Source organism: Ahaetulla prasina, chromosome 3 (assembly GCF_028640845.1).
Source record: "Ahaetulla prasina isolate Xishuangbanna chromosome 3, ASM2864084v1, whole genome shotgun sequence".
Classification (NCBI taxonomy): domain Eukaryota; kingdom Metazoa; phylum Chordata; class Lepidosauria; order Squamata; family Colubridae; genus Ahaetulla; species Ahaetulla prasina.
In genome coordinates, this window is record NC_080541.1 from 79,032,115 (window position 1) to 79,055,497 (window position 23,383).

Genomic DNA, 23,383 nt, shown 5'->3' on the forward strand with positions numbered 1-23,383 from the left:
AGACCACAAAGGTCCTGGATTTAATGGCCCCATCAAACCTCTCTGGGTAAATGCAGCATCAATACCCTGGGCAATAGTCTGCGCTATGGCATTGCATAATTCGACAGACAAGGCCTACTCTAAATCCTCCTGAGGGCAGAGTCCCGCCACCGTAGGCATAAATGTGGCTGATGGAGCGGAAGGTCTGTTGCCAGATACAGGTAATAAGCCTGATGCAGACTGGATAGAAGCCTGATCACTTCCCTCCTGAAAGGAAACAGCGTGAAATTCCTGCAACTCCGGAATCACAGTAGGAGACCAGTTTAGTTGGTCCTCCACCAGTGTTTGTAATGGTAAAACCAGTGCTAAAGGCGTGTTAGGCACACTTGTACTCCCAGAAATCCCTGGGCCTCTCGTTGTCTCTGCCTACTCTTGAGCCTTTGCAAAATGCTTTTCCAAAGCTTTTTGCCTTCTCTTGGCATCTTTTTTGGCTGCTGAAGAAGTTGATTTGGAATTCTTGGCCTTGGACCTAGTAATAGGTGTTTTAGATCCTGATCTGGCCTTCTTAGGCTCAGAACACCCAGCCTGCTGCTGACTGGAGGAAGAAGCAGCAGAATTACTACTAGTAGAGGCCATGCAGTCTGCCATTATTGCTGTAACCACTGGTAATTCGCCTGGAATCAATTCCTTAAAGGGAACTTCCTATCACAGATCCGTAGTACCGGGGTACTCACTGCGCAGTCCAGGCTCCAGGAATAGCGCCAAACCAGCAACACGGTTTGTTAGCGCAGGGCAGGCTGCAAAACAGCAGCAGCAACAACAGTAATAGCAAAAAGTGCGTGAGACCAGCAACACGGTCACAAATGCCACAATCAGTGTGTGGAAACCACCAACACGGTTTACTTGCACATAAGGCTGCTTCTCCCAGTCTCCTGACCGAAGCTCCTGCCATTGCAGGAATCTCTGAGCTCCGATGTTGCTGCAAGGCTGTCCGGTCTGTCTTGCTGCTCACAGCAACTCCAACCAAAATGGCTGCCGCCCACAAAATGGCAGCTATAAGCCTTCCAATCAGTGCACATGTCAGTAAGCCTCGGCTGCCACGCGCTGCAGCCAGCAAAGCCTCAGTCATACAAACACCAGCGCTAGCTGCCTGTGTTCTCTGACACCACTGTGGAGATAAATAGCCTCCACGTGACCCAGGCAGCCCCGGCTGCGATCCGATTGCCATTCCCAACGCGGCAGGCAGCCTCGTCAATCTCTCCACACTCCAGCCACTTCAAATCGAATTTTAAAGAATATTTTTTTAATGACCAATTGTCCTAATTAGATTCAATAATTTGTAGAACCAACTCAAGGTAAGTCTCTCTAGGCCAACTGAGTTGAAAAAACTGAAGCTCTTTTTTTTTTTTTTTTACTCAAGACTTACTCAAGGTAAGTCTCTCTAGGCCAACTGAGTTGAAAAAACTGAAGCTCGGCCGGGGGGAGGAGGCATGGCCAAAGAATTTCCAACTCAGTCTCTGGCCAATCAGATGAATTGAACCCATGCCTGGACCCTCCAAGTAGCGCACAGAAGAACTTCCACAGCATTGGACAGTTGCAGTAAGAGAAAGGCAACTATGCATGATGAATCCATACCATTCAGAAAATCTCACAGAAACATTTATAGAGGTTATATAACTTTAATGACTTGGTTTATGTTCCGAACAATTCTACAATTCAAGCTTCAAAACAATCAGGATATTCAAGTTAGGATATTCAGTCAAGTTAAGAAATGTTAGTCTAGAACAGGGGTGTCAAACTTGCAGCATCACGTTGTCATCACATCCCCCTTCTCTAAACCAGGGTGGGTGTGGCCAGCGTGTGATGCATTTGGCCACGGGCTGCGAGTTTGACACCCCTGGTCTAGAAAAAGCAACAATGGCCACTCAATAATCCAATTTAGAAGCTACCAGGGCCATGGATAAACTGTCTCTGCCTAGAAAAGAGATACAAAGGTACAAAGATATTTCTATTTGTATAGAAATATTATTTAAATATAGTAGATGGTTTTTTTATGATGCAAAGTCTCATCGTAAAAGAGAAATAATAGCATTGCAGGCTTTGTACTTGGGATGTTAGGAACCATCTGATTTTCTCAGTCAAGCAAAAGATGCTCCAGAAAAGATGGTGGTAACTGATCCCTGCCATCACAGCTCCAGTTTACATTCTTTATATCACTACCATCATCATTGGTTATATTGGTCTGTACCAGTGGTGGGTTGCTACCGGTTCTCCCAGAATCGGGTGAACTGGTAGCAGCGGCAGGAGGCTCCGCCCACCCACCAGGACGTCTCTGCGCCTGTGCAGAAGCTTCTGTGCATGCACATAAGCATCGTGCACGAGCGGGCACCCATGAACGAAGCGGTTGTGGCTGAAATCTGTACCCTACTTATTTTAGCATAATATTTTACAGCCAAATCCATAGGCTTCAAATCAAAGCATAATGACCAAGAAAAATGATACAATGTACGTTGAACCTATCTTTCAAACTTCAGATGCCAAAAGTCACAAGATTTATGTCATGATAAGATTTATGTCACGACATCATGGCTCATAGTTCATCAATTGCCCTCCTCCCCAATAAAAGCTATGCCTTTCTTCACTGCTGTTCTATTGTGCATGTTTTCCAGGTTAAGAACCTGGATACTTATTGAAAATATTTTTATTGCCCTACACTAAAATAGTATATTCAAAGTTATCACAAACACCTGCAATAAGTCATTTTGACAGCACCAAGTGGAAAACAGGTATAGAATTGCTGTAATACTGAAATCAACTATACAATTAGATTACAGAAATATATTTCTACCTTCATGTGAGTTGTCCTTGCACAGCAAGCTAAACTATGATTTAATTCAGTAAGTTACACCCATAAAAATGTATCTGGTGAATAAAGTGATGTGCCAACCCAGCTATGCTGTTATCTGCTTGCTGCTATCAAGTGAGAAAAATGAAGCAATAACTGACAAACTTCTACTTTTTCTTCATCAATAGGAATGGAATCAATTACTGTATGTGTAATTGATAAGACACCAATCATTTTAAAGTCAACTTTTGATGATTTTAAGCATACATTGCAATATGTATCATTTTCCATGACATTTTTTGAAAAATGAAAAAAATATATAAAAATATATAACACAAAAAGCTTGGCTGTGATTACCTATTGTATCCCTGTATCCACTTGGATGGGAGTAAACCCTTAAATTTGCAGGTTTTAAGTTCATTAAGCACATTATCACTTTTATTCCACCTGACCACTCAAGAGATATATATAATTCATTTATTCTTCTATGATCCTGTGAAATAGTTTGGACTGAAAGTAAGTGACTGACTTGAGTCCTAATATCCATCTGTTACCAATGTTGTTATACTGTGGTTCTTTTGGAAGCTGAATATAAAAATTGCATTAAAATATGTTAATGTTAGCAGAACATAATTTTGAATTTTTATTGTTGTAACAGTTTTTTATTGTATAAATGACTACTTAGTAATGCTATTAATTCAGAAAACTAGCCAATAATCTACATTATAATTTAGGGTCGCAGTTTATCCACACTATACTGATTACAGATAGTCCTCGACTTGCAACCACAATTGAGCCCAAAATTTCTGTTGCTAAAGCAGACAGACAGTCGCTAAGTGAGTTTGACCCATTTTATGACCACAGTTATGTGAATCACCACAGTTAAGCCAGTAACATGGTTGTTAAGTGAATCTGGTTCCCCATTGACCTTGCTTTTCAGAAGATTGCAAAAGGTGATCACATCACCTTGGGACATACAATGGTCAAAAATATGAACCAGTTGCCAAGTATCCAAATTTTGATCACGTAACCACGGGGTCATGTAAAAAACGGTCACAAATCCCCTTTTTTCAATGCCATTGCAACTTTGAAAGGTCAGAAACAAACGGTTGTAAATCAAGGACTACCTATAAATTCCACTTATTGAAGAGTAGGAACTGTGTTTACTAGAAACCTAAGGCTTGTCATTATTAGAAAGAGCACAGCAGGGTTTTGAAGAATAACAGACAGAAATGCATCTGATAAACTTTACATCCTACAGTAAAGACCAACAAACAAGCAAATGTAAAAATACAGCTTTTTAAAGGAATTTGGGTCTCAAAAAAGGAAAAAAAGAGTAGCAAAATGATACCTTGCCTAGGACACAATGCCTAACAGATGATCCTGGTGGTTAGCTCAGACCTCATTATTCCAAGTAAAGTTTTCTTCTAGTAGATATTTGCATGATAGAGGCTTTTCACCTGCGGTGGTAGTTATGCAGTCTTGTTGGTACCACAAAATTTCATCTATGTTTTGTACATGAAATTCCCACTTTAAAAACCTACTGTCTCAAAGATATTGTGTATAACATTTGAGCTTTTCAAAGCACAGATCACTTAAGTTCCTAAGAGGGATCTTTTTAACATAAACATGAACAGTCTGTTGAATCTTCTCAGTAATCAACTTAGAGCTGATTTCCAGTAGAAAAAAAAATGGCTATCTGAATATGTTCCCAGAGCTGCTCTGAGTCGAATTCTCCACTGGCTAGGCTTAGCAAGTTTCCTCAGTTTGAAGAAACTTTTGTCAGAAGGGAAAAATTGACTCCAACCTTTTGATCCTCTGGACAGCTGTGGCTTGCAGAAAAGGCTCTGGAATTGAACTTAGCTGGAAAGTGGGGCAACAAGCAAGTTTGCCATCAAAAACCCAGCTATTTTTAAATAATTTTAAAACAGATACTTAAATCTACTTCTTAAGAATATAATTTTGCATATTTACCTTACTGTTTTAAAGAATTTTTCATCTGCAGCCTGACTTTTCTTTTTGATAAATTGTGTCACTGCAGAGGTTCCGTGATTGAAAAAGGCAAGGAATGGAGTATTGGAGCTGAGCAAAAAGAAACTATTTTCTAAATCTACCTTTGAAACAGGGATTTGAAGTTTGGGGGGGTCTTTATTTTTCCTTTTAGTAAGCCTGCTTGTTAAAGAGCTTATTAATAAAGAGCCTGAAAGTGCTGATTTTAAGAAGTGTGTTGTGTGAGAAGAAAAAGCTCCAATGACATCTATATGTGGCCAGATTTTGTAGGAGAAGACAGGCCGAGTTGTGGGGGAGCAAAGTTAAACATGTAATCAACTTAGTCGCTGTATTCCCACAAGCACTCCAAGTTCGACCCCTCCTAAATTATGTTAATTCTTATCTAATGCCAATTTAGTATTGAACTTGGGTATTGAATTGACCAGTTTCTTGTGTATAGGCTTGAATAAATCTACACTGCAACCTAACCTAATTTTTTGCACCTAACAGATCTATAATTCCTGGCAATGTCTGAGTATAACAAGAAAGAATTAAAGAGCAGAATGTTGCCTATAACCTATTGATTTATCAGAATAAAGATTATAACATATTTATGTGACAATTTGTGATTTCATAACATGACAACTAGACTGAAAAAAATGAGTGGTTGAAGGAATAAGAAGTATTTTGGAAAAATATTCAAATAAAATTTTTCAAGCAACTCAGGCAATGGGAAAAAAGACTAAAGATGGTAAAGAACAAGCTCTCAAAGGAACTTTATAAAAAAAATTCATCAATTTTCAGGGGACATTCAACAGATAAAAAATAAATGGATTTCTTGGAATGTAGATGTACAACGATGACCTAGCCAACATGATCCTGTTGAAATTATGAGACAAAGAACTGAAGTTACAGTTTTGAGCTGTCCCTGAGGCAACTGAGGAAGACGTAAGAAAAAGGGAAAAGAAAAATTGAATTAAAAATAGACAAGGTATGTAGGATAAACTCCCGCTGCGCCACAAACAGGAAAGTTCAGAGAGATTAAAAGTCCATTTTGTAAGGAGAAGAAAAAGAGAACAAGTTTTGTTTTGCCACTTCAGATCCAAACTGAAGATTGACAATGTGGACATAATCATCCTGAAGGAAATTCCTGTTAGGATTTTGAGAAAAAGAAAAGATTATGCCACCATCAAGGAACTGAATGACTACAGACCAGTTGCTTTAACATCTGTAGTCATGAAAACCTTTGAAAGGCTACTGCTTTCCTACTTGAAAACCATCAAGGATCCACTGTTAGACCCCTTGCAATTTGTATACCGAGCAAATAGATCAACAGATGATGCTGTTAATATGGCTCTGCACTACATCCTACAACATCTTGAGTCTCCAAAGACCTATGCAAAGGTCCTTTTTGTAGACTTTAGTTCAGCATTCAATACCATCATTCCAGACATTCTTCTAACTAAGCTAAACCAGCTACAGGTACCGGAACAGACTTGTAAGTGGATCACAAGCTTCCTAACAAACAGGAAGCAGCAGGTGAAGCTAAGCAAGATCACATCAAATACCTGTAGGCTGTGTGCTCTCCCCACTTCTCTTCTCTCTGTATACCAATGACTGCATCTCCAATGATCCATCTGTTAAGCTACTGAAGTTCGCAGATGACACAACAGTGATTGGTCTCATGCGAGACAATAACGAATCCGCATATAGACAAGAGGTCGAACAACTAGCCTTGTGGTGCAACCAAAACAATCTGGAACCGAACACACTCAAAACCATAGAAATGGTGGTAGACTTTAGGAGAAACCCTTCCATACTTCCACCTCTCACAATACTAGACAACACAGTATCAACAGTAGAAACCTTCAAATTTCTAGGTTCTATCATATCGCAAGATCTAAAATGGACAGCTAACATCAAAAACATCATTAAAAAAGGACAACAAAGAATGTTCTTTCTGCGCCAACTCAGTAAGCTCAAACTGCCCAAGGAGCTGCTGATTCAGTTCTACAGAGGAATTATTGAGTCTGTCATTTGCACCTCTATAATGGTCTGGTTCGGTTCTGCAACCCAACAAGAAAAATACAGACTTCAGAGGATAATTAGAACTGCAGAAAAAATAATTGCTACCAACCTGCCTTCCATTGAGGACCTGTATACTGCACGAATCAAGAAGAGGGCCGTGAAAATATTTACAGACCTCTCGCATCCTGGACATAAACTGTTTCAACTCCTACCCTCAAAACGATGCTATAGAGCACTGCACACCAGAACAACTAGACACAAGAACAGTTTTTTCCCGAAGGCCATCACTCTGCTAAACAAATAATTCCCTCAACACTGTCAAACTATTTACTAAATCTGCACTACTATTAATCTTCTCATAGTTCCCATCACCAATCTCTTTCCACGTATGACTGTATGACTGTAACTTTGTTGCTGGCAATCCTTATGATTTATATTGATATATTGACCATCAATTGTGTTGTAAATGTTGTACCTTGATGAACATATCTTTTCTTTTATGTACACTGAGAGCATATGCACCAAGACAAATTTCCTGTGTGTCCAATCACACTTGGCCAATAAAATATTCTATTCTATTCTATTCTATTCTATTCTATTCTATTCTATTCTAACAAATATTTTAAAGAAGAGAAAGATTCCATTTTGTTGGGATAAACTTGAAAGAATGATTTTTACCTATCAAGAACAAAGATTCAAATTGAACTTTATAGAAAAAGGCAAAGATTTCTTGGTTAAACATAAACTAACTATGGAACAAATAGAACAAATGCAAGTAATAACGGGTTTTGGCAATCAACTTGATTTGGACCAACCTCAAACATCAGATATAGAAAAACAGGAGGAAACTGAGGGAACAACTGCACAGGACTTTGACACACTATTTAAAGATGGAGAATAAATATATAATATAGAATAAAAATGGAATGAATGTTCCATCAAAGCAAAAGAAAATATTTCACTCTTAGAGGAAATTAAATGTTGATATAATTTGTATACAGAGTTGGAGCTTTCTTATTGTATAAGCTGACTACTGTAGAAATTCTTTACGTGCAAAAATAGAAAGATACACCAATCCCACGATGGAAAAATGGATGGAAAAAGTGATAGGGTTAACAGAGATGACAAAACGAACTTTTTAAATCAGAGAAAATAATTCCACCTGGAAATTTCTTCTAAACTTTGTGATCAAGACAGAAAAAAAATGAAACCTTGAATTTGGGATTTGCTGATTAAATTCATTTGTTATAGAAATGGCTAGTATTTTACCAAATATGTAAAAGTCAAAAGTTGAGTCTGTAATTTTATTTTGCATTCTATTGCACTGAAAAAAGTTGGAAGTCAATGCTTTTTTTCTTTTCCTCTTTATCCTACATTTCTCCTTTCCTTTTCTTTTTCCTTTTCTCTATCTTTATTTTCATTTTTATGTTATATTATAATAATCTTAATATAATAAAAGTAACCAACATACATGTAATTATATTAAAGTATCTAAAATTTTAACATTTCCTTATACTTTGACTTTGGTATAGTTGTAATCTGTTGAGCACATGTGGGAATCAGAACATACTGGAATTTATTTCCAAACATAAAAAGCATAGATGTTATTGTGTACTACATGCGTAAGACATTTTGACCAGCCAGGTACATTAAAAGTGAATGCACAATAATTTGAAGTAAGATTGATGCTGGTGCATGAGTAACATTCACTTTACGTCAACTTTTCCATTGTAAAGTATTTCATACTATTGTTCCTAGCAACATGTAGGAATTTGGAATTTTGTGGAAATGTATAGATATTAAACGCTGAGCACCAAAGAATTGAAGCCTTTGAACTCTGGTGCTGGAGAAGACTCCTGCGAGTCCCTTGGACTGCAAGACGAACAAACAGGTCAGTCCTAGAGGAAATCAACCCTGACTGCTCTTTAGAAGGTCAGATCCTGAAGATGAAACTCAAATACTTTGACCACCTAATGAAAAGGAAGGACTCACTGGAGAAGAGCCTAATGCTGGGAAAGATTGAGGGCAAAAGAAAAAGGGGACGACAGAGAATGAGGTGGCTGGATGGAGTCACTGAAGCAATAGGCGTGAGCTTAAGAGGATGGTAGAGGATAGGAAGGCCTGGAGGAATGTTGTCCATGGGGTCGCGATGGGACAGATACGACTTCACAACAACAAAATAGATATTAACCACATACATATCATGAATTAAACTTTTTGTCAGCTTTGGAAGCCATACTAGGCCGAAGGCTTCCATGCGCTGTCACAATTCTCCTCTGTGGGAAAGGAGGGGAGGAGAATGGTAGTGCAAGGGATGATTAGACATAATAACATTTTCTGCCGGTCAAGGTCAGGCTGGGTTCGCATCTGGAGAAGGAGTGGCTGGAGTGATGCTTTGACATGGGACAATTGAGGATTGGAGCATGTGACCGGCAGAGGAGTCATGAGGGTGGAGATTTTGGGGTTTGTATTACTGAGGGAGTAACCGGAACCCCCAGTTTCAGTTTTCCTCCAACTGTTCCAGTTTACCTATGCTAGTAAAAGAACTTTGAAAGATGTTGGTTTCAGAGTCTTTTCTGCAGGAGGGGTTTTCTGGAATGTTGACACTGTTATTCAAACAATTTGCCTGTAGCAAGTTACATTTTAATACAAGCAGCTATAGAACAATATGAAACCAACACGGTTTCAACTTTTCTCCCTCCCAGGGATAAAGTTTATATGTTATTCTTCCACTAGTGAAGACAAAGAGCGAATATAGACACAGATTTCAAGCTCAGATTCAGTCATATGCCACAGTGAAAAGGGCAACAAGCCTTTTTTCCTATCCATGTTGCATACATGGAATGCAATCTAGCTATAGTGTTTAAAGTGTCCTAGAAATCTTTAAGGAATGTGGGCCTGGAAGTTCCAATGAAATGCTGCTATGACCTTTTAACTGAATATTTTAACTGGGCAATGATAAAATTGTTAACATTTACTCCAAGCTAAATGGAGGGTCAAAATCTGATTAGTTGATATCACTACCATTACCATGTTAACAGGGAGATTTCTAACTGAATTTCAAGCAAGTGTGCAAGATATTTTATGATGCCTGTTCTGTTAAATTTATTGCTTGCTTACCTAGCTGGTTTAGGTTGTCAAGGTGGGATAAGGAACTGGATCTGGGTAACAGTTAAGATCTCACTGCAGAAGGAACAAGTATGGACACTTGTTTCAAGAAAGTTGCCTTAAGTCCACTATCAACCTATTGTAAATGTTCCATTTTTATGGAAGGTTGTTAATATGTAATACAGTAGTTATCCAAATTTGCCTCCCATTCTTGAGGAAAGTCGTAAAGATGGTGAACCTTCAATTACAGATGATCATGGAAAAAGAGGGTTATCTGAATTTTCATCCAGCTGACTATATGACAGAAAGAGTCGGATTAATGGGTGGCCTGGGACAGGAGTGGGATAAAAGGAGTGTGACATCCCTCCCCTAGTGGAACTTTTAATGGCCTTTTGATACTGTCTGTTATACTTTTAGATCCCCATAAGTGGATGGAAATTCTCGAAATACAACCAGTCATTTAACCCATTTGAAGTTATGGCTGATGCATTCGTCCTTATGATGACCATGGGGAGGCTGTAGTGACTCCCATCTCTCCCCCATCATCCTGCCCCACCAGAACCCCAGAGGCCTTGGGTCTACTCCCCACATGTCCAGCACATACTTACCTTTTGAAAATCTCAGAAAATCTCATGTTGCAGAAGGAGATCAGGCCACGCATCCTTGGGCCATTTGGCTGCCTCTTGGAAGTGGCTGTTTTATTAAGCGTGTCCATAATTCCTTATGAGTGAACCAAAATGGCAGACACTTCTGCAAGGCCACTTGCACAGCCTACAGATGAATGCTCCATTTGGCTGCCTTAACACAGTCTGCGGAGCAGAGATTTTCAATAGGTAAGGAGGAAGATGTGAGACCTGGTGGGGTGGGAAACAGGCCTAAGACCTGTAGGGAGCCGGTGAGGGAAGAAAATATCTGCAGGGTATGATGGGGAGGGAAAGGCCTGCAGTGACCCGGTAGGGGAGAGAAGGACCTGTGGAGACCTAAGGGGCGGCAAGTGGAGCATGGGATATCTTGGGCAAGGGGGGAGGCCCAGGCCAGGACCTGAGCTAGGCCTCTAAGGACCTCCCCCATTCAAGGCATCCCATATTCCACTTAACAACCTGTGCTTCATTTAGTGGCTGTGTTAGGGAGAGCAAAGGGTAGGGATCATAAATAAGGACATCTCACTTAATGGCTGTGATAAGCAGGGTCCATTACAGTCATATCTTAAGTACTATCTGTATTATATCATGCTTTAGTGATTTTGCTCCTTCCTAAGTGGGCAATTCTAGTCAGTGCCTATGATGAGAAAAAAAAAAAGAGGTTTTAGGCACTCTAGTAGGTGAGGTGGCCCAGGGCTCAACCCTCTCTTCCAAACTGTAAGGGAGGTTATTCATAGACATTTGGTATGATATACAGTAAATCTGTGGATGATACCCAATTCCGTATCTCAGTCCAGACTAAAATGGGAGATGTGGCTGAGGTCATGATATGGTGTTTGTCTGAGTCTGGCTGAGGAGACTCCAGGGGTGGGTTTAGCTGCCTGTTGAGCTGCACACAGAGTAATGTGCAGTGGGGAACAATAATGCTAAGACTCAACACAAGCAATCTTAGGGTTTTTCTACTTTTGATTCTGGGTGAGTTATAATCTCTCTGAGAGTACAGACTGAAAGCCTGGAATAAAATTCCAAGTAAAATTCCCCAGCCTAGAAGGTTTTTGCTCACATTCAGTTGATATGCCAATTTTATTTATCACATCACTGTGATAAATCCATCCATTCACTGACTAGGAAATATAATGTTGAATCTACTATTGATCTTCTTCCCTAGAATCTAAGGAGTCTAACTGGCATGCTTTAATGATTCAGCATCAGAGAGGGGAAAAAACCCTCTGTTGTTACTGCATTTCTGGTGTCCATAATTACTAAGTTAGGTGAATCACTCAAAATAAATAATCAATATATTCTTTCTTATCCCCGCTTATACCACTACGCTATTATTGAAACTGACTGTTCTTATTACAATGTTAATTGTTCTTGTATTAATTTTGCTGTTTTTAAATGAGCAACTTTGTAGATAATTTTAATAAGCAACCTTGTAGATAATTTTTTAGATCAGAAAAAGATGTGTTCATAGTATAAAGAAAAATGATTCACCTTTCTTTCATATTATTTTATTATTATCCAGCTACAGTTTTTGAAAAAAATACTAAAACTAAAAATACTAAAACTAAAAATACTAAAACTCTTAAAATTCCAAAATAGGAAGTAGATAACTGCACATTTAATTTCAATTCAATATAAGTATATTTGGAACAAGCGACAGCTGTTTATTACCTTTATTATTTTTATTTATAACTCAAGGCTGTGAATACTCCTAAAGGGAGAATTACCATAGAGTGGTTAACTATAACTCCACTTATTATCAAATGTGATCCCTGATTTATTTTTCTCTGGGGCAAGAGCCAGTCATAGAGAAACGAATAGTTTTGAAATTCTTTAGGCAAGTAGGTAAATCTTTACATTAAATTCCAACTTTACGTATAAACTAGACAGATTAAAAATTAAGCAGGTAAGCCCACCCTGAAGCCAAATTGCTGAGATAGGCCAAACCATTGTAACCATAGCAATTTATTGTCCTATTAATATTTTCAATTTGTCAGTCTTGAAGATGCAGGCAGGACTTATGGAAAGTAAAGTTTACAATACTTATTTGGGCTTCTCTTATCTTTTCCAGATGATTAAACTGAATAGGATCGAATGGCATCATGTTTAAGAGAAGGATCTGCCTTGTGGCTAGGGCTTATATTCTCTCTCACCTGGCTCCAGAGCCTTTCTAGGAGTCTGGGGAGGGCGAAAACAGCCCTAGAGAGGCCCTGGAGGCTGGGGACAGCAAAAAACAAGCCTTCCGGTCCCACTGGAAGTTGGCAAACGGCCGTTTTCGTCCTTTCCAGACTCCTAGAGAGGCTCTGGAGCCAGATGTGAGAGAAAACAGGCCTTCCCCACCACCACCCCCGAGGCCCTCCAGAGGCAGGAAACCTACTTCTGGTGGTCCCAGAAGGCCCAAAAATGTGCACGCCAGAGGTAAGCTCATGTGCCCACTGATATGGCACGCGTGCCACCTGTGGCACGCATGCCATAAGTTCACAATCACGGGTCTAAAGTTTGTTCACAACAAAACATAAAAATTGTAAAAGAATAAGAAATATTTTTCTTATTTGTTTTATTAATCTCCCATATTTTTAAAAATACCATGAGCCTGTTGAGAAGAATAATGTTGAAGTAATGCAGAATTTGATTTTCAAATTCTTCATCTGTCTTTTAAACAAACTCAACAACCATGAGATAAGACGACAAACACTACTATGGACTAGCTACTAGTAGAAGAGATCAAGGAGAAAACAATAATTTTCATATCTGAGAGGTGTACAAGTGGAGTTCTCAGGGGATCACAGCTTGGCTAATTCATTTTTATTTATCTGTAAATGCTCTGAAGTTGAAAAAGAATAGTGAGGTGGCCAGGTTTTCTGATGATACCCAAGCTGTTCACATAATAAAATCAACAACAGATTGCAAAGAGCTCCAAAAGGATCACCACAAACTAGGGAAATAGGCTTTAAAATGGCAAATGCAGTAAAATGTAAGCAAGCGTAATGTGACACATATTGGCTCTAAAAACCTCAGCTTTTACACACACATTAATGAGTTGCAAGTTAACTGTGACTGATCAGGAAAGAAGCCTTACTCAATGAAAGTATCAATCCTCTGTTGCTACTATAAAAGCAAAACAAAAGACAAATCCTATGGTTGAAATCTTAGAAAGCCAATATAAATCTACAGTAAGTTTTCATTTAGAACAGTATACATAGTTCTGAGCATCAAATACCTCAAAAGGTAGTTCTATTCTATTCTATTCTAAGAGGTAGAAGAAAGCTAAAGAAAGTATTGAAAAGGCAATACAATGATTGGGAATAACAAGAATATAAATCCATGTATAATGTGGAAATACAGATAAAAAGAACTGTTTTTCCATCACTCAGAATGTTGAAACTGTGTCAATTATGGTAAGCTGCAAATTTCATTTCCATCAGATCTGATACTGCCACCAATTTAAACTGTTCTAAATGGAGACTGGACAAATGTATAGAGGGTGAAGCTATCAATGGCTAGGACATGGTCCATTGTCCTCACCGAAGCAGGACTCTCCATTTGTTCTGAAAAGGGTCTTTTGACTGGGATGCTGCCCCAAAGAAGAGACTACAAAACTCAGCTGGCTGTACTTTGCCATATTATCTAAATCTCTTCTGCACAGTTTACGCCAAAAGTGTCAAATCCACAGCCCTGGTCCCCAGAGATTGCCTTATACCAAAATACAGCAGCAACATTATGTTTATTGGTGCAATTTTATCTTTAAAAAAAGCAAAAAACAAAACCCTGTGAAATATCTAATATATGAAAGAGTTTAATTGATTTTCAATAATTTTCATTTCCAATAATTAAAAAAAGATTGGGAAAAAATTAATACTACCCAATTTGATGTTGGCAATGTAGTACCAATTATGCACCTTGCAGTCCTAGAAATTTAAATAAAGAGGAAAGCTGATCCATGATGGATTCATAAAGATTGGTCTATGATAACCTACTGTGTTTCCCCAAAAACAAGACCCTGTCTTATATTTTTTTGAACCCTGAAATAAGCGCTTGGCCTTATTGCGATGCGCTCAAAAGCCCGATTGGGCTTATTATCAGGGGATGTCTTATTCTGGGGGAAAAAGGGTATAGAGAAAGGGAAAAAATCTCTATAGAAGACCTTTGCTTTACACAAGCAGGCCCTTCTTGTTCTGTTATGCAAAGTAATTCTTCTTCTTTTCTGATATGAATTAATAGTGACGGTGATCAACATCTCAATTGTGTGAGAGAAAGGAGCACATTAGTCCACTATTCACTAGTAGCAAAAAAGTCACTCAGCGCGGATATTGACCATTATAAAAATTAGGAGGAAATGTCTTTGGCTGATCTTTCCAAAACACGTAGACTTTACTTAACCGTTTTCCTTTTTGGCTTTCCAACAAGAGCATTTCTTTCCAAAAACAATCAGGTCAAAATTATATAAATTTTTAAATGTTTACTATTACTATTGGCATCCTTCAGTCTCAAAAGACTATGGTATCGTGCTCTGGAAAGAGCATCTAGTGTGGCAAAAAAGGCCAATTCGAGAGTGGCAATCCCTTCCACACTGAGGGCAGATACATTCTGTCCCCTGCCCAGCCCCCAGATTTCGCTGGTTGTGGGACTGCCTCTTTGCCTCAGCCTGCTGAACAAATGTCTCTTTGAAAAAATTTTATTAAGCAACTTTTTAAAAAGTAATCGGGGAATTCCTATTTCAATAATGGAGCAGAATTAAGCACTGAACCTAAAAGAAATAATATACTATCAGATGATTTCTCAGAAAGGTTGAAAGCTTTCGGTTAAGCAGAATTCTCAACCCCACCTCAAACTGTTTTTGCTACAGTTGCCAAAGCTGCGTTTCCAAAGCCTATGGGAAAAAGACCGATTCATTAGGGTACTGACTCAAGAGACACATTTGCAGCATTGTTTACCAGAAGCACAGGATTCAAATTAACAAGCAGGTACAAGTCCATGACTGTATTCAACTGCCTGCTTCTTAAAGTGCATGGAGAGACTCCCAAAGGATTAGTTGCTAAGTAAAGACAGATAAGGAAGAAAAAGGAAGAGAATAGCAAAAATAAAATTTTTTAAGGATAACCAAAAAAATTGAAAAGGGAAAAAACATGGAATTCCATTAGAATTGCAAGAACAATTTAAAACAAAGTTCAGTTGGCCTTGTCTTCTCACAAGCCAAATTTAACACAACTCAACCACCAGTCTGCAATATATACACAATCTAATAACTTCAAAATTACATTTCTAACCTAACTGAATTAGAGGCAAGAACTATTTTGAATTACTAAAATGCCTGGAGATAAACATGCTTTATCTCTTGGCCATTGGACAGCTAATTTTATAGAACTTTCAAACAAAAATCAAAACAACCATAAATCATAAATAATTTCACACACTAGATTCATTTTACAGCTCAGAATATAAGAGAAATCCAGCGCAGTCATACCTTCTCATCTAGCTAGAGATTATTAGCATCCATTTCCGACCAGAATATGAATCTTTTTTTATGTATCCAAGAAAAATGGGCCAATACCAAATCCCACCTAATCTAAAATTCTAAAAACAATGTTGTCCCTTAAATATTTCATAGAAATTAATATTTAACACCTCTAAAAAGGTAGAAGCTTAAGGAGAAATGGAAGAAACATGTCCTTATGTTCCTGTAGTTAACACACCTCTTAGGAACAGACTGTTATTTGAGTTGCTCACAATTAACACTTGCTGGGAGCAGTAACATGGTTTATATTATACTATTCTACTTTTACATTTTGAATTATTTTATTCTAAGTATATTTTGTGTCTTCTCAGTTGCAGATGTTTAACTTTAGTTTCTGTTGTTTTCTGTGTTCCTTTTTATGCTTTCAACCAGTTCTTACTTATATGGTGCTTTCAACCAATTCTTACTTATATAATGTTCAAACAAACATGCACTAATATTTAATCAATTTACTACACTAGATTTCTCATTAATTGTAGTTTTGGTGTCTTTATTTCTTTCTCCACCCCACCCCTCCTTTAAAAATTATATTTGCAGATATACTCCAAAAAAATGTTAATAAAGTCGACATGGCAGGTCTCTGACCTTACATATTTTTTCTTGCTTTCTCTAATTTTCTAAAGTAGGTTTGGGATGATATTGGTGTTGCAAGCATTATAATTTACTGGTCAGCAAGTTACATCACTTCAAAAATTAAATTTGTTCTCAGAAAGCATTTCTGCAATATTCAAGGAAAGTTGCAAAGTTGTTTACTCATTCTTCTTCACTACTAACAAAGCCTTGAGTTCATGAGACATAAGCAAAAGTTGTCTGCAAGTCAGCAGCCATAGAAATTGAAGGAATAAAATAAATAACTGAAAAGACAAACAATGTTGTTAAAGTTTTCTGAATACATTTTAACCATTTTCATAGCTTGGATGATTACTAAATTATTGAATGTTTAATGCTAACATTTCAACGGCATTTTTTCTGCTGGAAAATGGAAAAAAAATCTTTCAGCCCAATTATATGCCGCCCTGATGTAACTTAAATATTATGGCTTATAGAACAATACAGAAACTTTAAGTGTAGAGGTTTTTTTCAAGTTAGACTGTCTACTCATACAAATAATAAATATAACAGGAGGATAAGCGACAGATTGACAAATGAGACTGCTCTAATATAGCTCTCATAGCGCAGAAGTTTTTTTAAAGTACAATAAAATGTGTTGTACCATCTGGAAAATTCACATATTTATTATGGCTTAAATTTGTATAACCTAGAGCATCTGTTAAGTAGATCAGAGCTGGGTAGGAAATAGATCAGGCTAAACTGGTATATTTGGGGAAAATTTGAATGATATTGGCAAGGATTACTAAATCTCCATTTTTAACCCTGGCAACAACTTTTCTCACTTTATCAATTGAGAAAATAAAGGTACCCAGGAATGGATTTTATATAAAATCTCTATTTTGATTCATGAGCTCAAAAGAAATTCCTGGGATCAAATCTTTTGATTTATTCTTTTTAGGACGATAACAGGACATTATTGTTTTTTTCTATTTCTTGTCTCACCCTCAGTCTTGGAGTAGTCTTTGTAGAAGAACTGTGTTAATCTACTTTATAGTGAGAGGGAAATCTTTTTGTGGCTAATATATTTTATTAAATAGCATACTCTTTTGTGAGTTTAAAAAACTCGTGCCTTTAAAAAAATGTGTTACTCGGAAAAAGTTGTATAAGACTCCTTATGAGCTATAATCTTGATTCTCACCAGTGATCTCTCACCCAAATTCTAACCAGGCTGAACTTTACTTGGCTCCAAAAGCCAAGATAAGGTCAGCCATGAAACACCACCTGCTGAGACTAATATTCCTTTCCAAAAGCTAGATCACTCATTTGTTCATGTTCCCTTTGTATTTGGAAAGGAAATTTCTAAATTGAAAGAAAACCGTGATGTTCTTTTGAGTATAGCCTTCATTTGCTGTTCCATAATCACATGAAGTGTTGAAGTTTAAGTATCTAGTCCCAGGACAGTATCTAATACAAGAACATCATGATTAGTAACATGAGTTGAGATGCTCACTTAAAGGTTCTTCTCAGACATCATTACTGTTATTCCCAGAAATATGAGAACAACATTATCTAGCCCAGTGATGGCAAACCTATAACACAAATGTCACAGATGACAAGTCATGCCATTTTTTGCTAACATATGGGGTCTGAGGCCTCCAAAAACCATGCAAGCATTCTCATGCAATTTTCAGAGACTTCAGGGGCCCTGTGAGAGGAGGGCTATCTCAGGCAACTTCCAGAAGTCCAGACAGGAGATTCAGACAGGCCTCTTTTGTCCTTGGCAGGGGAGGGATGGGGAGAACGGGGAGTGACACACCAGCAGAATTAAGGTAAACATGTTCTGAATTTTTGGCATGCCAAACCCTAAAAGATCCTAGCCTTGGATTCTCGGTAATGTGCATAATTATGGAGCTCTGGAAAATAGAAACTACACAGTAAGGATGAATAAAATAGTTCCTGAGGCAACCCCTAGCTCATAAGGTGATATGAATTAGAACTCTTTGGATCACGGGAATTTGACTTGTATTTTACCCAGCAACCCTATTTTTTCACACATGAATATGGCAGAGAACCTATTCTACAGCCCTTCTACCATTTCTTTTACTCATATTATGTTGGGTCCTGAGTTTAGATTGAAAACAACCATGCATATGTCATTTTCTGAAATAAAAATATTGATCTTAATGGGACAAAATATTTCTTTCCTGCAAGCTTTCCTCCAGATTTTGTAAATCAGCCTAGTTCTGATCCATTAGAAGCACAGATGGGATTGCGTCAAGATGTTCTGCATTATGTTCATTCCAAAACTGAAATATGTTTATACTGGAATCAAATTGCTAGAAAAGCCTTTTTTTGTTTCAGAGTCAGATAGCATATCTAGTCGGATAGTGTATCTTTAAAACCCTTGCAAGCAAAACCTCAAGCATACTTCTTTTTGTCCTTGAAATACTGATGAACCTTTTGGTCAAATAATGGTGACCATTTAAAGCACCAGTGGCCAACAGATAAGTCATGGTTAATATGTAATGCTATAAAAACTTATGACATGCAGTGAGACATCACTTAAGTCACAGTACTTAATCTAGGCACAAAATTTAATGACAAAAGAACATCCTTTTTATTTCATTCAAGGGGCAACCTATCATAATTGTCAAACTGTAACTTGCAACTCCCAGGAATGTTGTGAACAATTTACAAGAGGTTTGTATTTTCTTTTTAAATTTTTCTCCGTCAAGCTTGGACTTTGAATTTTTGCATGTTCGCCAATCTGTTCCTTTTTTGGCAGAGGCATAAGGATTCTATGAACCCAAAAAACCATTTGATTTGATGTTTATACACTATTTTTGAAATAAAAATGTTTATAATCACTTACCTATTTCTTTTACAAAATATTTTAATGTTGTATCCATTAAAAACTATCATTATCTCAAGATTATCTGTAAGGTTTTGTGACTTGCTTTGATTATATCACTATGTACTTTACAGAATAGGGTTTTTAATGGCATTATTATGGACAACATTCTAATTCTGCAAGATGTAGCAGCTATTTATTTTTTTTTAAATTCATTCCATGTTAGTGATGTATTAACATTGACCATCAATGGTAGGATTTTGCTTCTGTTGGAAATATTTGTTTTCTCTACCAACTTTGCAGGCATGGTATGTACATCCATATTCTTTGGAGCATCTTAGAAGGCTACATGTTAGTAATTATTAGTAAAATGTAAAAAACCTTTATTAAAGCTTAAAATTTCATAATACAAGTGGGCTCATTTATCTCTTGCTCAATCCTAATCTAAATGAAATCCTTTGTTTTATTCCCGAGAACTGGCAAAAATTCATTTATCTTTTTAGAGGGGTTGCAGTTTTGGTAACTTTGAGAGCCTTAGATAAAAACTGGTTAACATTTCTTCATACTGTTTTGACACAGATACTGTTTCTTCCCTAGCAAATCAATGCTGTTTTAACAAGAGAGCGAGAGACCACAGCAATATGTTAGTGAGATGGCTCTTCTTCCTTTTTTTGTCTGCCAGTGAGATTTAGCTGATTATTGTCTTGAATGCATTATATTGATATATCTGTGCAATATTTATGTAGCTGAGCTGTTGAGTAATGAAAATTTGCAGAGCCAACAAGTGTGACCTTATTTGCCATTAGGCAAAAACTTTTTAGACAGAATATTTTATCACTTAGCAGCAGGCAATAAAGGAACTAGAGTCTTTGAAGTATAGCTAGTCCTCAATTTACAACGAGAATTGGGACCAGAATTTCCGTTGCTGTGCAAAAGTTTTTAAATGACTTCTGTCCAATTTTACAACTTTTTTTTGCCACAGTTGTTACTGGGGTTGTTAAGTAATCATGTGGTTATTAAGCAAATCTGGCTTCCTCCTTTGACTTTGCTTTTTGGAAGCGGTCTGGGAAGTTGCAAATGGCAATCACATGACCCTGGGATGCTGTTACCATAGTAAATAAATGCCGGTAGCCATGTGCCCAAATTTTAATCACGTGACATTGGAAATGCTATGACAATGTAAGTGTGAGGACCAGTTGTGGGTCACTTTTTTCAGTATCACTTTAACTGTGAATGGTCACTAAATGAATGGTGGTAAGTCAAGGACTACCAGTAGCAAGTCTAGAATTACAGGAAACATACTACTGACTTTGGGAATTATCTCTCAGTCCAAACTAATTCACAGAGTTATTGTTGCTATGTAAACTATCGTGAACTCTACATGAGAGAAGGCATAAATCTATATATAATTTTATTTGGCAAAAGGTTTAACCATTTCTCTCAATTCTTAATAGCTGTTAAACATACGTAGTTGTATTAGAACAGTGGTCTCCAACCTTTCTGGGGAGGGAACGGCTCTGTGTGAGAGGCAGGTGAAAGTGCATGCAGTTCCATTTGTGCAAGTGGCAGGTGTGCATGCACGCTGCTCACACAAATGGAGCTGTGCACACATATGCTTACCCACCCCTTCCGTGGCCCAGCTGTGGGTCAGTGTTTGGGGACCCCTGTATTAAATAAAACAAATCTTTTTTTAAAAAATTATGAATGCCAAAGTGAAAATGGATTTTAAACTAAGATCACGGAGACTGAGTCCTCCGTGAATGGTCAGCAAAAAGCTTCATTATCAAATGCACATACAGTGGAAGTTGGAGTCATACGGGATAAGAATGAGAATTCAAGTTTGCAAACTTAACTAGTTAATGAATCTGTTATTTAAGAAAGTAAATTTCTACAGTTAGATTTCCTTAGCTCAGCAGGTACTCCTAATCCTAAGAAGCATCAAATCAAAGGATGATTGCAAAAATAAGAGGGCTAACAAAAATTGGACGGAACCACCAAAATGTTTTGCAATATTTTACAAAAGTGTAAGTGGAAAATCTGAGAAGAGATCAATAATATTAATGGAAAAATTGTCTCCTTCAACTTGAACCAAATTTTCAAATTCATAAATAATTTACATATATCACCTTCTTTAGCAAAGCGTTTCATTGTAAGACAGGGCATAATACTAGTATTTTAAGAGCATTATGGGTGCATTGTTTTACAGGTGGAATATATTTAGCAACAGAAGAAAAGCCTACATTAAAAAGTTGAATCTAATAAAATAATGCATTTTAATAAATGAGAAATAAAAACCAGTATAATAATATTGTCTTTTGATTGCTTATTGAATTAACTAGAGAGGACAATGCAAAGTAGTACATAGAAAGACCCCTTCCAAATATATAGTTTTCATTCAATTCTTTTTGTCTTAATTAAATAAACTAATCTACTTACTAATCCTACCAACAAAATGTGCTTAGGTGACAAGCAATGAAGGAACAGTACTTAGCAATGCATTCATATATTTTTTTCATTCATTTTCACAAATGGAAGAACAAACCAGGAAAAAAACACTTTGTGTAATGTATGACCCAGAAACTACAGTGTATTTATTTGGACAAGCCAAGGCAAAAAATAATCACAAATCCTGATTTAAAGATTGGGTATGTGTTTATGTGTGCACGCATGCATGTATTGCTTGTACTTTCCAGCCATTCCTCAGTTAGTGACAACCACAATTAGCAACTATTCACAAATATGATGGTAATAAAAAAATCATTTTTCAATCAACCTCTGCATTCATGATGAAATTTCATGCATCTAAAATCAATGTAGGCCAGAGAATAACATTTGACTAACTATATGTAGAACTTTATCTGACCGAGATGACAGCAACAAGAGGTCTTTGGAGCGTTTCTCTGGGTCCATGTGTTCATTTAGCAACCATTCACTTCAAGAGCTCGTCTTGAATGTAATTTAGTCACTAAATGAGAAGTGGGTGTAATTCATGTAAATTACACAAAGCTTTTGAAATTAGAATGGTTTTTCATGAAAACAGCAACCAAAACCAATTTCCAATGTGATAGGTGCAACAAAAAATCTTTAAGTCAAGTTGCATTCAGTACATATAGGAAACCATAGCATGTATGAACTTAATGTTGTAATATTAACCTTTAAAATTAGATGAAAAGATTACTAAACAGGCTAGAGTGCATGTATCCAAGATAGAAAATGGATACTGAAACGTATATTAGCTTTAAGTACAAAACACTTCTTTTAAATTACAGCCATTACATTAATTTTTGAAAGCAAGTTCATTTTAACATTACCCCTTATTTTAAAATTAATTCATTGAAATATTAACACTCCTAAATAAATGTTTCTTTCTTACCTCTCAAATTTCTAGGATTTATTTGTTTTGTTCGAGGCATTCTCATCCAATCATAGGTAGTTTTGCAGAAATGGAGAATAGATCAAAAGAAGATCCATAAATATGCCAATGGGGTCAATTAATCCACATACTGGGGGAGGGGAAAAGATTAGATTAAGTAATGTCAGAAGCAGTGATCTAAACATACAATATCAATTTAAAGAACTGATTACATTATAACAATATGGACAGCCAGTAATCACATTAGACCAGGCTAACTTTTACATGCAAAGTAATTACTTGTTCATTCATGCTTTTACACTGTATAGAATATGGCACAGAAAACAGTCTAGAAGCAAATATCCCATTAGCGCATATAATCTTTAAAAACAATGTATTTAGAACTAAAAGTTTAACTATCTCATTCTTTAATTATTTACATTCAATGTTATTTTTTCTACAATCACTTCCTTAAGAAAAAAGCACAACTTAAAAAGCAATACATTAATTATGACTCACT

The 23,383-nt window shown here is 37.0% G+C and overlaps 1 protein-coding gene across 10 annotated transcripts in view; it reads right to left on the reverse strand.

The window, feature by feature from the left end:
- The window catches only part of HIVEP1 (HIVEP zinc finger 1), a 91,644-nt gene that overhangs the window by 61,903 nt on the left and 6,358 nt on the right, over positions 1-23,383 (reverse strand). For all 10 annotated transcript variants that reach the window (XM_058176137.1, XM_058176141.1, XM_058176146.1 and 7 more), the window contains one exon: positions 22,885-23,014. In XM_058176137.1, the coding sequence (XP_058032120.1) occupies positions 22,885-22,930 (46 nt within the window). In that variant the 5' untranslated portion in view covers positions 22,931-23,014. The remainder of the gene's footprint in view (positions 1-22,884; positions 23,015-23,383) is intronic.